This window comes from Eumetopias jubatus, unplaced genomic scaffold (genome assembly GCF_037043125.1).
Source record: "Eumetopias jubatus isolate StellerSeaLion01/CBP00866 unplaced genomic scaffold, mEumJub1_p1.0 scaffold_13, whole genome shotgun sequence".
In the NCBI taxonomy this organism is placed as follows: domain Eukaryota; kingdom Metazoa; phylum Chordata; class Mammalia; order Carnivora; family Otariidae; genus Eumetopias; species Eumetopias jubatus.
The window spans coordinates 74,410,940-74,428,420 of NW_028274819.1; the positions used below are offsets into that span (position 1 = coordinate 74,410,940).

At 46.3% G+C, this 17,481-nt stretch overlaps 1 protein-coding gene across 3 annotated transcripts in view; it reads left to right on the forward strand.

The window, feature by feature from the left end:
* FAT3 (FAT atypical cadherin 3) overlaps positions 1-13,474 on the forward strand; it is a 499,470-nt gene extending 485,996 nt beyond the window's left edge. For 2 of the 3 annotated variants that reach the window (XM_088017597.1, XM_028119619.2), the window contains 6 exons: positions 3,052-3,205; positions 5,322-5,977; positions 9,370-9,483; positions 11,582-11,641; positions 12,169-12,204; positions 12,852-13,474. In XM_088017597.1, coding sequence (XP_087873723.1) covers positions 3,052-3,205; positions 5,322-5,977; positions 9,370-9,483; positions 11,582-11,641; positions 12,169-12,204; positions 12,852-13,474 — 1,643 coding nt within the window. The remainder of the gene's footprint in view (positions 1-3,051; positions 3,206-5,321; positions 5,978-9,369; positions 9,484-11,581; positions 11,642-12,168; positions 12,205-12,851) is intronic. The other variant, XM_028119620.2, reaches the window with a different exon arrangement.
* The last annotated feature ends 4,007 nt before the right edge of the window (positions 13,475-17,481 follow it).

A 17,481-nucleotide genomic window follows, 5' to 3' on the forward strand; every position in this document is an offset into this window, starting at 1 on the left:
ACTGAATCCCCAGAAGGCTCAGGAACTGGAGGCCTTAGTCACTGCTAAAAGGGGAAGCGATGGGGAGAAGGGCTTAAAATAAGAATTGGTCAAACATCTTTTTGAGAGGCAGTCAGAACCCTAGAGTCCCACCTTCTCTCTGCACAGCCAGGCAACCACGCCCCCCACGCCTGCAGGTGATGGTGGATTACAGGGGTGAGAAGACAGGGAGCGCCAGCACTGCCCTGCACTCGGCCAGTGCTGGGGCAGGTAGAGGTGAATCTCATGTCGTCATTGGATGCTGAGACCCACAACCATCGCTCCTCTACCAGAACCCAGTCTCTCGAATGTTAGAAAGCAGGCTTTCGCTGTCCCTCTGGGCAGGTGATAAGGGTCATTAGTGGGGAAATTTACCAACCCAGTGGAACTGAAACAGTATCACAGTATCACAGTTGACAAACCCCACTCATGTGCTCAGAGCTTCCCATCAGATTTCTAATTTCCTACCACCCCACTTTGCAATCTGAGGTGATAAGGAAGGATTGCCAGACAAGGTAGGAAATCCTCTAATTTGGAAGATAAAGAATGTATTAAGCTTCTTCGGAGAAACAGAACCAATAGGATGGATAGATAGATGATAAATAGATAGACAGACAGATGGATAGGTTTTAAGGAGTTGACTCATACATTTGTGGGGCTGGCAAGTCGGCTATTTATGGGGCAGGCCAGGATGCTGGAAATTCAGGTAAGAATTGATTTTGTAGTCTTGAATTTGAAATTGCAGAGCAGGTCAGCAGGCTGGAAACTCAGGCAAAATTTCTTTGTTGCTGCAGAATTCCTCCTTCTTAAGGCCAGCAAACAAATAAATAAGGTCCACCTGTATCATGGAGGGTAATCTGCTTTGGTTCAAGTCAGCTGATTGTAAGTGTTAATCACATCCACAGATACCCTCACAGCATCATCTGGACTGGTGTTTGTCCAACAGTTGGACACCATAGCCTGAAAACTGACACATAAAATTCACCATCGCAGAGACCAAAGCAAAGTAACAGAACAAAAACTACCTGGAGAAAACTTCATAAAAATATTAATATCCTCAGAGAGATAAGAGAAGATACTGTAACCGCAAAACATGAGCAGGATGCTATTGTTTAAACACACACACACACGAAAACTTAGTGAACAAAAAAGAGCCCTTGGAAAATGACAACATAAATGAAAACCTCAATAAAAGTTTCAGAAGATGAGAATCTCAGAAAGTACAGAAAAAAACCCATGGAGATGTAATCTAAGAAAAATAATTAGAGGAAGGTCCAGGAGATCTGAGACCAAATCATAAAACTTCCATAAAGACAGAACAGGGAAAACAAAGGAATGGAAATTATCAATGAAATAATTAAATTTCCCAAGAAAGTAAAAGGACAAGAATTTCCAGAGTGCCCAGGGCTGGTTGAAATAAGCCCACATTAAAGCATATCATGGTGAAATCTCAGAAAACTGGGGGCCAAAAGAAGATCCTCCACATTGTTGGAGAGGAAAAGAAACAAGGTCACGTACAAACTTCAGGAACCAAAAGGCCTTGGATTTCTCAAAGGCCACATGGAAGGTACTGCTCAGAATTCTGGACACAGCCTACAAAAGAGGGGGTAAGGGTGAAGTAGAGACACATCCAGCTATGCAGGGTCTCACAACATTGACCTGCAAACCCTTTCTCAGAAAGCTACTGTAGAATGGATCCTAAGGAAATAGAGAGTAAGCCAAGAAATTAGGAAGATAGGGGATACCAAAAACACTAGATCCAGCCCAGGAGAGCAGAGAGGGCATTCCCAGGGACAGTAGCCCCACAGCAGGACGAGAGTGCACTACTCAGGGTAGATCCAGTCAGAAAGCCTTAGAGGAAAGATTTCTCCCGGGTATGAAAATATAAAATACCAGGCAAAACAGCAACACCCAGGGAGACCTAGTCCATGAAGAGTTCAGTGCTTAATCAACAATATGTACAGTTGACTCTTGAAGAATGTGGGGCTTAGGGATGCCGACCCCCTGCAGAGTCAAAAATCTGTGTATACCTTTTGACTCCCCAAAACTTAACACCCGAATATAGCCCACTATTGACCAGAGGCATTACTGATAACAAACAGTCGATTAACACATGTTCTGTATGTTCTACGTATAATATACTATATTCTTACAATAAAGCTAGAGAAAAGAAAATGTTATTAAGAAAATCATAGGGAAGAGAAAATACATTTACAGTATCAAACTGTAATAGGAATTCCTTTAATAGGAAAAGGAATTTTAAATTTTTTTTAAAGTAGGGCAAAAGAAAACCCTTACTCCTTATTCATCCCTTCCATCTCTGAGAGGTAAATAATACCATTGTCCTCTTACCTACTCTGATACTTAATATTCTTTGCAGTAAGGATGCTACTACCTGTTTCCTCATGATGCGTTCATGAGTAGAGAAAGCTGACAAAGATGTGAAAATCAGGATCCAAATACAGGAGCTGGGTGAAGGCTGGGATTCTTCCATTTCCCTGTGCGTCTGCCAAACTGAGGCTCATTTGAGTTGATATATATCCACATTTTACCTGTCATCCTCTCTTTTCCCCTCCAGGCGGGAATTGAGGTTCTCACCTAAGGAGAGAAAGGGCATGGGGGTGAGAGGGGGTTCAGAAAAGGAACTAATGTGGTACCTATGGTAAACTGCTCCTCCCTGGAAGCATCCTGCCTTTTAGGTAAGAATGTGCTGGGGAAAGCATCTTCTCCCCATCTTGGCCTCTGCTCTTGGAGTCTGTTCCTTGGGTGCCTCTTACCAGTCTCACTCGCATTTAGACATGTGGTTAATTAGGTGCATTTTTGTGGACTAGCAGGGGATCCAAACCATTACTCGGCATCTTTGTGGCAAATGTGTCCCAAGTTCAAAATAACCAATCTGATAATCATCTTTGGAATCTGGGCCCTGCCAAAGATTTGGTTTAGGAGGAATCAGGAGGGCACGTGATGGCCGAGTCCCTGCACTCCGAGCATTGCCAAGGGCACTGTGGCTCATGAGGACCTCTGTCTCCCTAGGCTATCAGTGTACCTGTCTCTCACAGTTCACCGGGAGAAACTGTGAGTCGGAGATCACAGCTTGCTTCCCAAACCCCTGCCAGAACGGAGGCTCCTGCGACCCGATAGGGAACACTTTCATCTGCAATTGCAAAGCTGGGCTCACTGGAGTCACGTAAGTGAGATTATGCAACCAAGTCTTTCTCTCCTCTGCTTCTTGTTGCTAAGAAAGCAAAACAGTAAACGACTAATGGGGATAAAAGATTTGCCACTAGTGGAACAGGCAAAGGGTTAATATCTTTACAAAAAGAAGTCTTACAAATGACTTAAATGTTAACAGGGATCATCTCTGGGTAATGGAGTTATTGGTTATTTATACTTTCTTACTTTATACTTCTCTACATTTGCAAATTTTTATATAATTACTATGTGTTCTGTAGTTAGGAAAACAGTTTTTGAAGAAAATCATCTATGAGCCCTAATATTTTCAGTATAATTTTGAGGCAGACATACTACCCGTTTCCCCAGAACTCATTAACTGGACTCTACCGCCTAACGTTTTACGATCATTCTGAGAAACTAAAACCTACCTTTACTTTGCAAACCCTTTTTCCCCCAAGAAATGAGGGAAATTAAAGTGTTAGCCAAATGGAAAGGGAATGTTTTAAGCTCTTGGTAAAATGCCACTTCCAACCACCCTTGATCATTGGAGAAGTATATATATGTAATCTCAAGCAAGTGATATTCTAATTACAGATCAGTCTTATGGATTCATTAAAGCAAATCTCCCGAGGACTTTACCAGGAAATACTTAGTGGACTTTGAATCGTTGGATGTAATTTAAAGTAATAAAGCTGCATTTATTTTTAAATACTCTGTGATTCTAATTTCCAAATGACTTGGCCTCAATCTGTTCAAATTAGGGATGTTTGACTACATTTTAAAAGGTGGATTGCCAAAGATATAAGTGATTGCGCTTTTTAAATGAACACATCAGAGCAATTGCTGAAGTAGAGAAAAGTGAAGGAGAAAGAAGGCCTATGTTCTCACGTAATGATAAAGTAAGAAAGAATAAGACTTAAATCTTTGCCTTATAATTATACTCAATGTGAGTCATGGATTGCTTTAAAGAGAATAAAAATGATTTAATTATTTTTCATTAGAATGCTTTAATCATTCTTTCCTGATAATCTGCATTAGTATTAACCTTTGTGGTAGCACAGAATCTGTAAAATATATATATCTTTAGCCCTCCAGCTATCCGCTTACTCTGTTACCCCACCCTGCACACATGTGCGTGTGCGCGCACACGCACACACACACGCACACGCACACACGCGCGCACGCACACACGCACGCACACACACACGCACACACACACATACGCGCGCACACGCACACACACGCGCGCGCACGCACACACACGTACACACACGCACACACACATACGCGCACGCACACGCACACACACGCGCGCGCACGCACACACACACGCACACACGCACACGCACACACACACACACCCAGTTCCCAGAGAGACCAAAAATTACAGGAACTCTTGGGAGGAAAATGTCAGAACCAAAGATTTCCTCCTCTCGGGAAAGCCTATATAAGGTGTATAGGTTCACTGCTTTTTCTCTGCAATTCTCCAATCCCAGAAGCTCGGAGAACCAAAAGGGTTCCGGATAACTTCGTGGCAAACTAATTCGGTGGCAAAACCAGCCAAAACTGCTCTGAGACTATTTCTAGTCTTTATTTCTCTGATTTAGTGTGAATATCCATGTGTTTTATTATAGAAGCACTGGTATAGTTTGATTCTGGGGTCCTATGGCAGCTCCCGTTTGAGCAGTAGGGCAGGTATGTTCCAGAAAAGGAAAGACGTGTACTATATGATGTTTCTAAAATTGCAAGAATTTAATCCCTGAAATGCATCCGACCCCGAGGATTTGGAGACCAGTTCCTCTCCAACAGCATCTGCTTTTTCTCTTCCTGCTCCTTCTCTTCCCTCCCGCCAATCTTTGCCTTACTTCCGTCTGGAGGGGGTCAGACTATCTGGGAGTGATCCTGTTGATTGCGAGAAGTACCTTAACTCACCGTGACAACTCGGGCCACCTGCCGAGGTGCCCACCCACCCACCCCCCACTCCCAACACACACACACGCACTCATGCACGCCATCACTCTTTGTCACGCTTCACGTGCCCTTGGGGTGCTGTGTCTCCTCGTCAAGAAGGCCGTGAATGGCGCTGCGGGGCCTGCTGTCTGAGAGGGGCTTTGTGTTTTGTCACGAAGGTGCGAGGAGGACGTCAACGAGTGCGAGCGGGAGGAGTGTGAGAATGGGGGCTCCTGCGTCAACGTGTTCGGCTCCTTCGTGTGCAACTGCACGCCAGGCTACGTGGGCCAGTACTGCGGGCTGCGCCCCGTGGTCGTGCCCAACATCCAGGCCGGCCACTCATACGTGGGCAAGGAGGAGCTCATCGGCATCGCGGTGGTCCTCTTCGTCATCTTCATCCTGGTCATCCTCTTCATCGTCTTCCGCAAGAAGGTCTTCCGCAAGAACTACTCGCGCAACAACATCACGCTGGTGCAGGACCCTGCCACTGCCGCCCTGCTCAACAAGAGCAACGGCATCCCGTTCCGGAACCTGCGTGGCGGCGGCGACGGCCGCAACGTCTACCAGGAGGTGGGGCCCCCGCAGGTGCCCGTGCGCCCCATGGCCTACACGCCATGCTTCCAGAGCGACTCCAGGAGCAACCTGGATAAGATCGTGGACGGGCTGGGGGGTGAGCACCAGGAGATGACCACGTTCCACCCCGAGTCCCCGCGCATCCTGACGGCCAGGCGCGGTGTGGTCGTGTGCAGCGTGGCTCCCAACCTGCCCGCCGTGTCGCCCTGTCGCTCAGACTGCGATTCCATCCGGAAGAATGGCTGGGACGCAGGAACCGACAGTGAGTAGGAGGCCATAGTGTGTCTGCTTGTGCCTTTACTGTCGCTGGGGAGCTGTGGTGTGCCTGGCACTGGGGAAGGAAATCGGGGAGAGGAGAGAGAAACCGCCTGGGCAGGGCACTCCTTGTGACATGTTCTGGCATTGAATGTCCAGAAAACTTGCTCTGATTCTTATCCCCATTTACAGATGGGGAAAATGAGGCTCAGAGAGCTTGCATCAGGTGTCCAAGGTCACAATGCTAGGAAGAGGCAGCAAAGCAGGTGGGCCAATCCAGAGCTGCCAGCTCTAAAAACCCATGCTCTACTCACAACAGCACACCATCGGTGGTAATAAAAGCAGTGTGGTGACAGAAGTGATATACTGAGAGCATGTTCTGGAAGGTCAGAAGAAGAGAGTATTTCTAGACCTAAGGTGAAGACTTGAGAGCTGGAATGCAGGGTCCATGAAACAAGAGGGTGAGACTTAAGGCAGGAAAAGTACAGTCCAGATAGTGGTATTTCCCTCTCCTTCAGGCCTCATGGGCCAGCATCCTAGCCAAAGAACCACAGGTGCAAAGGCCCTGTGGTGGGAAGGACCTTGACATGTTGAAGAACAGAAAGGAGGTCAAGGTAGTTGGAGATTGGTGAGCAACAAGGGAAAATGAATGCATTTTAATGGCAACATGAGTGCAGGTTTTTAAGCAGGGGAGTAGCATGATCAAATTTACATTTTCAAAAGATGGTTCAGATTGATCCATGGAGGACAGATTAAAAAGGACCAAAGAGGAAAAAAAGCAGAGCTGTTAGCTAGGTTCCATGAACATCTAATTGAGCAATGATGATTGCTTTCCCTGTCCTAACACGGGTCAGCATGAAGCTAAGGCAAGCTCTGTAGTAACCTGTGACTTTCCGTTAGGCCGAACGGCTTTATATTTCAGCAGGAGAGATGCCCTGGTAGCAGGAGTTTCCAAAGGCTGGAGCTTTAGTACTATGATATGTGTTGGGGTAGAGGATCCGGGGGAAGCTGCTTTCAAATGGAACTGGAAAGCATATGAGCAGAGGAGGTGAAGGGCATCTTTGTGGAGAAAGGGGGAATTCCTGCTGTGTCTTCAAGGATAAGTACAATTTTGGTAGGAAACTATCGGAGAGGGCCTTCTAGAAGCAGGAAGCAGCTTGATGAGGGTAGGGGGCACATGAGGGTTACCTGACAGGTTCTCTTGTTCAGGAGAAAGGGGAGGCTAGAGATGAAAGTTTGGACATCATCTGGATGCACAATGGTTGAATCTCGAGTGGCCGGGGGTAGGGGGTGGGGGCGGGGATGAGCTCACTGAGGAGCAAGAATAAAGAAAGGATGGCCAGACTGGACCTCCAAAAGAACTTGGAGATGCATATGTATGGGAGGTGGGCAGAAGGGAGAGGCCAGGAATGGAGGCAAACAGTTGCCAACAAAAAGAGCAGGGACAGAGGACAGGGCAGCTGTGCAGAAGCCAAGGCTATTGATAAGGTTAGCAGGTTTGAGTACTGTAAAACTGTCTGGAAGGACACAGGCTTAAGAAAAAAAACAAAAACAACAACAGTACTGTGCTTGACACCTAGAAGATTTTTGGTCATCTGGAGAGTGTTTCAGTGAGTCGTCAAGACAGAATCCAGAACACAAACATTAGGGACAAAGAGATTTGGGGAGACAACAGAAGCAGAAGATGAACGTTTGCTGTATGTTGGATCTTCTTAAATCCTCCCAGCCGCCCATGTGGGCACCAAGTGGAGGAGCAGATGGGTGAGGTAGCAGCTTAAGAGCAAGTAGCTAGTAGAAGGAGGGGTGAGGACTAGAACCTGGCCCTTCAGGGTCCACAGCCTGTGCTCTTACCAACACTGCTCTTGGGGGCTTTAGCAGGATGGAGGGAGAGGGAACCCTGATGACAGAGGAGGGTCTCTGTTCTTCTCTGGGGCCGCCTCCACCATGCTATCTGCCGAGTCTTTCTGTAGACACTCTTGTAAGTCGTCGCCCTTGGATTTTCACCATAAATGCATTCCCTGTCCAGTGACTTTACTAAAGCCTTGCCAATCCAGCAGCTCTTCGAAAGGCTCTTCTTTTATTTAGCAGTGAAAAAAGAGAGGGCCTAATAAATGAAGTGGAGAAAGGAGTTTTATGCACGGCATTCACCGGGGTGGATCATTTGTTGTTTCTTTCCTAGTGTTCAGGGCTCAGCCCGGCCCTCACCTGGTGCTTTTCTGAGACACATCTTCGTATTTGGGGCAGTGTGGCCATTAGGAGGTGAACTCCTCTCAGGCATCTCTCTACCTAGATCAATTGTTTATCCAGTTCATGGTCCCACTGTGGCTTTGGCATCTGACAGCAGATGTAGAGCCACAGTGCCCGGTACTGACCTCACCCTTTGTGGAGGAAACAGTGATTTCCACCGTCACAAAGAGGAACACCTGTCCCCTTAATCACAAGTCCCTGTCTCTTCTCCCCATCATGTTACGCGATGATTTGAAGCTTTTCCCGGTGATCCTTTTCCTCCACTTGCTTCATAATGTGACAACTTAATTTCCAGAATCTACCTCACGCCAAAACTCCCATTTCCCCCCAAAGTATTGTTATGCTTTTATTGAGTAGATTTCCTTCTTTGTTAAGCAAGGCAGAGTTAGCTGGCGAGACAATCTTTAGGCGACTCATTCATTTTTTTACTTGACAACTTCAAGATATGGCTTGTTTTTATTGCTTCCTTTAGTCCATCAAATAAGAAAATAGCCCTGGAGAGAGAGAGAGAGAGAGAGAGAGAGAGTGTGTTGTTCAGGCTGTCTTTGCAGAGCCAAAAGAAGGAAGTGGGGAGACAAGAGCACGTCCACACTGCCGATTGCCCTCCTACCACACAGAGCTCCGATCACTGTCATTCCCAAAAATGGTGTGACGCTGCCCTCTAGAAGGCAAGGCGGAGAACTCCACTGGCTCCCCAGAGATGGAAGTTGGGATGAATGTAATGGCATTCTTGCCTATAAAATATTTATACCCCTATTTTATAAGTAATCTCATTTAACCTGGTGTTGACACCACGTCGGTTCATGTAAATGATTTAAATTAACTCTGAATGGCAAAGAGCAGCCCAGCCACTTCATCCTGCCTTCACTCTTCACTTCGTCGCCTTACTTTGAGGAGGGAAGAGCTCCTTTCGGCTGTCAGCTATCTGGAAGCTCATTTACCACGGGTTAAGGGTTTCGAATCCATAATGTAAATCACTTGATTGACAGACCTTTGCCCCCAGTGGTACAATCAATTTTCTATTGTGGAGCTAAATTATTTTCTCGAAGCAAATGAAAGAGCTCTGAGAAGTGAACTCTGGGGGTGGGAGGGCTAGGCATATGCACAAGGTAACCGGTGTCATTTCTGCTTTCTCTCTGGCTGTCCACAAAGACAAAGGGGTTGATGATCCCGGAGAAGTGACCTGTTTTGCAGGCAGTAATAAAGGCAGCAACTCTGAGGTTCAGTCCCTGAGCTCCTTCCAGTCGGATTCTGGCGATGACAATGGTAAGCACTCGGCAGCTGTGTTCCCCTGTGTGGGTTTTGCCTCCTGTGCTAGAAGTCCATGGGTAGGGAGGAGGGTGATGTGACCAGTTCTGTTTCTGGGCCTGATCATGGACTTTGGAGCATGTTCACCAGCTTTTTGGCTAGCCCTGCTGTTGGGTGTCATCGCTGAGCTGCCACTGTGGGCTGGCCAGGGGTCTGTGTCAAAGGTGGACCAAGGTCCCTGACCTCCAATAATGCATCTTCTTCTCCTACGGGAACCACCTCATCCCAAATGATACTCTAGAAAACTGTGGTCTTTCTTTTTTTTATTTTACAACTGGTGATCTCTTCACTCTTCACTGTATATCCAATTTCCCCATCGTCAGAAAATTCATTTAGGGGTAAGACCTCCTTCCCATAGAACCTCCTTCCCCTAGAAGTGGCATCGTCATTCAGCTGAAGTCCCCTTATAAGCATCTGGGGTCATGGGCCTTTGGAGAATCTATAAATACTGTGACTATGGATCCATTCCGTAGAAAAATGCACATATACCCAAAATGTGGCATGCGATTTCCATATGGTTCCTGGACTTCATTGACACTCCAAAGCTGCTACCACCAACTCTTGTGAACTTATCTTTATGGAGAGAGTACTAAATGCCGGAATGGGTTTTCTGAGCTGAGGAACCAGCTCTGGAGGATGGATTGGTCTCCCCAGGGCAGGAGGTGGAGCAGAAATGGTCACAAAACAGTGAGAGTTTACTGTATAGCGGTGAATCAAGAATCATTTCCAATAGTCATCCACAGAGACAGTTAGCATTCCCTTAGTCAATACCTTATTTCATTTCCCCATATGTAAGCCACTGGCAAAAATCGAATATGTATCAATTAATGTAATCATACAACCCATAAATGCATGCCAAGTTTCTCCTACATGCTGAACCCCGTGCTGAGTGTTTTGTACCCAGAAGTACAAAACGAAAATGATACAGTCTTTGCCCCCCAGGTAAATAGAGGAACAGGTGAGCTCCAAGGCCATAGAAGCAATCATGGAAGTAAAATAGTCTACCTTCGGCACCCTCATCCCCAAATCTCTTTCACCCCAGTACCCGGCATTCCAGAGAGGTGCAGAAGCCTACTTGTATCTGACTGCTGGGGTAACAAACCATATAACAGTGGCTTTCTTCTGACCATTCTCGGAAGGTCAGGGACATACCTCCAGATCTGTTTGCCGTGATACTTACTCCTTCCCTCATCCCCAACCAGAAGAAAAGCTGTTGCTCCTTGGCTTTTTATATAGAAACACCCGAGAACACGTAGTTTCCACTCCGGGCAGGGGTCTGGCAATGCTACCTAGCTGACTATTCTCACGGGCTCTGCTATGTGTGCCCTTAAGCTCACACATTTGGCCTTTCATGCTTAACCTTTCTGGGTTGGTCCTGACGAAAGTGGGTAGTGTTAGGAATTTTCAACAAACAAATTTTAAGCCTGATCACCTCTCCACAAGCTGCTGGTATCGGGTGCTAAATCAACCCCATATAGAGCACAAAATTCTCCTTCCCAGATTTCAGAGGCCAGATGCTGACTTTTGTCTGTGCTTTACCGGTAGAAGCCAGGCCTTGGGTTTGTTCTAGGCTATCAGTGGCATCATGGGAGTGTGAGGCCATCAGCCCTGCAAGGTGATCCTCCATCTCTGACATTTGGCTTGGAGCAGCATGGCTGACCGACAAATAATTATCCGTGGGAATAGTGAGGTCTTCCCCTGGGAGCCTTTGGGAGTTATTAATGAGAAATTAGCCTGAGCTTGATGAGCCACTGCCTTCCTAGATTGATTTCACTGGGCCATGAGGTGTGAATTTATGAGCCAGTACTCCCTGCCGATCATGCCTGGTCCTGGGTTTGCTGCCCTGGCCCTTCTGTTCCAAGGACCCCCAGGACCCTCAGATAAAAGCGTTCACCAGAGCGCTGCTTCACAGGCAGACTGGGGAGGCTTTGGGTGTTTGCATGCTGCACCTTTGATGTTGCCATCGTTGTGAAGAGACGTTCTCTTCTATCTGAACTACGTGACTAACCAGAAAATCTCCTTCCCTTCTCCTCTGTCTTCTTTTCCTGGCCACAAGCGTCCATTGTGACTGTCATTCAGCTTGTCAACAATGTAGTTGACACTATAGAGAATGAAGGTATTTACTTTTTTCTTCCATAGCATTTCTTTGTGTAAAGAGTTATCCTTTTGGAAGTATGGCTTCTGTGTCACTTGATCTGGGGTTGCTTTTAATCAGCTAGAAACCTAGGGGACACCGGCTGTTTCTCTAGGGGTTGGAGTGAATTTTACAATTTTAAAGGAAAAAAAAAAACCTAGTTCATAATTTGTTAAATAGGTGGGGTACTCTTTTTTATAAAAGCCCTTCTAAGACAAGAGTTCCCAATCAGCTGGAATCCAGGTTACTACTAAATTTGTTCTTATATTTAACATACTTAAGAAAGCATTCAAGGCTATACTCTTATGGGGATTGATTTTAATCAGGTAACTTTTATTAGTGACTTAATACAATTAGGACCAGGTATACATGGGATTTATCTTTTTATTTCCCAAAGAACAAGGAGGAGAAACAGGAGCAGGTGTTTTTAAGTTATCTAAAATGTTCTGTTTTACCCTCTTCGCGTAGCTTAGATTATCAGGTTTACCTCTCCCTTTGTATTTAAACAGTGTCTATCATGGACCAAGGACAGAACTACAACCGAGGTGACTCTGCCACAACCCCAGCATAACGTTTTTCTTCCACGTTTTGAATTGCTGAGTCCGTTCTTACCCGGTCCCTCTCCCTCCGTCCTTTCTGGGTTTCTTTGATCTGCATTTTGCATGTTCCAGGTGTCTTGTGTGCTTGGCATTGGAAGCGAAAGTCCCCCCAGCATCCCTCCCCCAGCCTCCCCACCGCGTGTGTCGGTCATTCATTTGCAGCGCGTCCTCCTACCTTCCGGGGACCACAGTACGGCCCATACCTTGCCCTCTCTCCGGGAGCATGTTGCCAGCCTGGCTCTGCATTTAGTGTATAGAAAGGAAGAAGGACTAGCAGGGAGGGGCTGCTGGAACTGGGTTTACTCCGCATGCCCTGGCTAGCCATCCCTTGTGGCATGGCTGAGTGTGAGGCTCTGCAGCAACCGGGCACCCTCTCTCAGAGTCACCATCGCCTCATTCTCCCGGGGGCCAGAGCATGGCTGGTCCCTGAGGGAGCCCTGTAAGGAGCATGCACATGACCCCGGCACCTTAGGGTCTCTTGGATGTTAATTGCATGTCAGCCCCCCCCCCCTCCCGCCCAATCCGCTCCTTTTCCAAGCCCTGCCCCAGCTCCAGTCTGGAGGAAATTGACTGTCACAGCTTTTCTCCCACAGCCTATCACTGGGACACCTCCGACTGGATGCCTGGGGCCCGGCTGTCGGACATAGAGGAAGTGCCCAACTATGAGAACCAGGAGGGAGGGTCTGTACACCAGGGCAGCACGCGGGAGCTGGAGAGCGATTACTACCTGGGCGGCTATGACATCGACAGCGAGTACCCACCCCCCCATGAAGAGGAGTTCCTGAACCAGGACCAGCTGCCCCCTCCCCTGCCAGAGGACTTCCCAGACCAGTACGAGGCCCTGCCGCCCTCCCAGCCTGTGTCGCTGGCCAGCACGCTGAGCCCCGACTGCAGGAGAAGGCCCCAGTTCCACCCCAGCCAGTACCTTCCTCCCCACCCATTCCCCAACGACACGGATTTGGCGGGCCCGCCGGCCGCCTGTGAATTTAGTACTTTTGCCGTGAGCATGAACCAGGGCGCAGAGACGGCCGGCCCCACCGACAGCGTGTCTCTCTCCTTGCACAATTCCAGAGGCACCTCGTCCTCGGATGTGTCGGCCAGCTGTGGCTTTGACGATTCTGAAGCAGCCATGAGTGACTACGAGAGCGTGGGAGAGCTCAGCCTCGCCAGCCTGCACATTCCCTTCATCGAGACTCAGCACCAGACCCAGGTGTAGATGGCGCATCTGCCCCGGGCCCTTGGCGCTGTCCGTGGCTGAACTGCGGGAAGGAGGCTGGCGGGGGTCGTGCGTCTGCGCGGCCAGCGGCCCGAAGGGAACACAGACTTGTCCCCTGGGGAACTTCTTTACAAGTCCTGCTGTCACGGGCAAGCTCCTGTCATGCTGGGTGCAAAGGAAAGTTTCCGATTGTTTCTTAGCGGTGATGGGTCGATAGCCTTGCAGTAGGTACCTGCATTCACAACCAAGATGGGGCACTGAGTTTCTACAGGCAGAATAAACTCCACCTGCTAGGTTATACAGCCCGTCCTGTATGGCTTTGTGCAGTATCAGGACCCAGGAAGGGTTATAGCGGCCAAGGCGGCAGTATTAATAACTGGCAACAAGCCAAGAGGCATTGTTGCATGTCATTTTGAGCCAATGGGGGGGAGGGGATGAAAATAGTAGTTATGATGGTTGGAAAAGTTAGTCTCTTAGGCGAAAGAAAAGAGAAACAAATATTATTAAAAAAAAAAAACAAACAAGAAAATGGGCTGAAGCCTTCAAAATCAACTCTATTTTTCTTTAATAAGCTGTCCAGTTTTCAGCTATAAAATTAGATTTGGGTAACATGGTTTGTATGCTTAGTTATTTTTGTTTGTTTGTTTGTGTTAATCATCCAATATAATATAGCTGGGCTTTATGATCTTTGAGAAGGGTATCATTGGAGAGGAATGTGAGGATATTTGGGCTCACTTTTGGGGGCTGGGGAGAAGGTTGACGTTATTCAAACATTAGAAAGAATGTGATTATCTGTTTTTGTGTTTTCCAGTAAATATTCCTGGCCATAGCTACAATTTTAATATTACTGCAGAAATTGGCTTTTGTTCTGAGAATCAGGGAAGAAAAAGAAAAAAAAAGTTGTACTTTGGCACGTTGTTCTCTACAATGAGAGGAATTTAGAGGTTTAAGCAGAATTCAAATTCAGGGAGAAAAAAAGGGAAATATACTTTCAAAACTTTCAGCTGGATGATCACAATTCTTGATAATGCAGATAAAATCTAAGTGTTATTTTAAATTGGTAGCATCATCACTATAAATGCAATTATGTTTGAAAAAAGAAGAAAGTAGAGTAGTTCTTGTGTATAAATTATAATAGCGTATGTGTCTGGGCCTATGTACAAATATGTGCTTGCACTCAATAAGGCTGCTCTTGAGGAAAGCTAACGTGAAGGTTTTAGGATATGGACTGTGTTGAAAAATCCTGCCAGCGAGGCAGACTTTCCAATTTCTCTGATCTCTACAATGTTAGAGAAACACCAAATGCCATATTTTGCTCTGGTTCACTTAACTTTATTTTGGTACTGCCATTTATAGTGACTTAAAACAAAACTGTGCTTTTGAAAAAATGATATTTTATTATAGTTTTCCAGAACTAAACTCTTATTTGAAAGATGTGTAATGTTTAATTACACCCCGGGGTTCTTCTCTCTCCTGACGTGTGGGCTTTGGCCCAGAGTTTCACAAATTGACAGGAGAATCACTTCACCAGAAATACAATAACCCAGTCCTCAAAGCTGAAAGTTACCAAGTTGAGTGACTCCGCTCTTTTGCTTCAGTCAGATTATGGCTGCGTGCACAGTGGCCATGGTAAATAAATGCATATTTGCACTATCTGCTTCATGAGCAAATCTCTGTGTCCACGGTTTCTGGTGACATTTGGCATTGGTGTGTCGACTAGTCTGTCCTGATTCTGTGTATCATCCACTCAGACATATTTTTAGTTGCTTCCGTTGTGTTTAGTCCACTGCTTTGTAGGAGTCAGTGTTTCTGAAGCTCGTTGTAACAAAACAAAACAAAAAAAATTCTTTTTCATTCCCAAGCTTCCAGAGTTCAGGGTACACTTCACAGATTTTCCAGCTTTTCTCCTCTCCCTGTCTCTTGGTCGGACCTCCTTGTGGAAGCATTACCCGCACTGTGGTCTTGAAATAAATGAAATTTCACTGAGGCTGCTTTTGAGAATAGAGTCTCTGGTATTTTTCTTATGTAAGAAGCACGTGTGCAAGAATCACGGAGAAAATGATGAACTAATGGTCTAGAATAGAATCACTGCTACACTTTTAATAATGCAATGACATAAAAACCATCAAAGTAAAACCAACAATTCATCTCTTGCCCCCAGGAAATATTAGAACGAGATTAATGCCGATGCTGCTTACACAGCATCTCCTCGAGGGAGAATGCCTGCCTGACACGGTAATGAAGGAATAAATAGATCCCTAATGCAGTTGTGAAGTCACCCAAGAAAACTGTGCGCACTCTTTTTGCCCTGACCTATCTAACATACCTCTTTCTTCAGCATGTCTTCCCCTGAGTTTCTGCAGAAGAGTTCTGCAGCTAAATGTATACCAGACGAGCATGTGTTATGTTTTGATTCATTACCTTTAAACACAGGATATCTTTTCACTTTGGGGATAGCTGGTTTTCCCTGTAGGTTACAAAACGATTGCAGTCAGGCCAGGGTGGAACTGAGTGGGGTCACTGATGAGCCAAAGAGCTGGAAGGGTCCTTAAGATCTGCTTCTAATCCCCTTTTTTTAATAAAAGAGGAAACATGACCAGAGAAGGGAAGGGACTTGCCCAAGCTCACGCAGGAAGTGAAGTAGCTAAACAGGGATTAGAACCCATCATTTGGCTGATATTCTTTCTATATAACATTGTTCCACTGACCTTCCTGGGACATGGTATCTGCCTGTATCTGCTGGACCTTCTGACATCCCACATTCCTGCTTTGGAAAATGCTAGAAAAGAGAATTCATGGAGATTATTTCTCTGGAAGCCTTAGGATCCCAAGTTTCCTTGTAGCCACCCCTAGGAAGGAGGCAGTTTCAGAATTCACACATTTCTTTGGACACTTACCAAAATGCTGCTTTTACCAAATGAATGTTTTCTAAAATGAGGATAGAATGATAATTACAGAACGGAACTCAGACCAGGCATCAATTATAGTGAAACTTGGATTATAATGTTACCTACTGGATGCAGTTTTGTTTTTCTTTTTTTTTTTTTCCTCCCTCCCGGTCCTGGTGTTTGTTCTTCTCCCCTCTGCCATGATGAACCACATGGAAAGTATAGAAGCCGATAAGTGTCTTGCCCTTTTTTTGATCATGTACATGCTACCTCCTGGGAGTCGTTTTCCGTAGCCTGTTGTGGGCATTTTACCTGTATGACACACATTCCTGTAAGGCTGAGAGTAGTTGGACTGGACTGTTGATGTGTGTCATGTCGCAAGCAGAAGCTACGGGGCCATCAAAGATGAATAAAGCAGGTGTTCAGTTGCTTTCTTCTGCAAGCATTTTGCTGCTGAGCTCCATTCCACACCAGCTTTCCATTTACTCATATCCTGCCCATTCATGAAATGCCATTGTAGAAGACAGTGGGAAGAGCAGGTCAAGTCTATGCATTTGAGGTTTACCCTAGCAGACAATCAGTCGGAAGGCCCGGAAAGGGCCTTTAGGATACATTCCTGGGACTTACCTGGAACTGCCCTTGGGAATCACCAGCACAACCTGGAAAAGAAGCAAGTAAAAGATATACACCACTGGCCAACGCCTACTTACTTCCCACCCCGCCCCCCGCCCCCACCCACTGCCCCCACTAACGCCGTGTCTACGTAATCAAAGTCGGGAAGTGAGAAACAAGATTACCACAAGGAATCACGTGAGACCCAGAAAACACTTCCCTGTGAACGAGTTCAGGAAGATCTAGTGTTCATTTTGCATGGGCTGCCCAGATAATGGCCTGGTTTCTTCACACTTCTGCCCTCCCCAGTGCACAGATATCGCTAAAAGTAGTGAGGCTTGCATGTTTTATGTTTTTCGTTTCAAACCATGAGAAATGGAGATTTGAAGAGGAGCTGCTTTGGAGTTCTCATTTTGTGTGGTCTGTGAGAAGGCGGTTACGTGTTTATGCTGGTGTTTGTCCCGCAACATTCAACTGCACATTTTTCTGGTGGAAATCCACAATGGC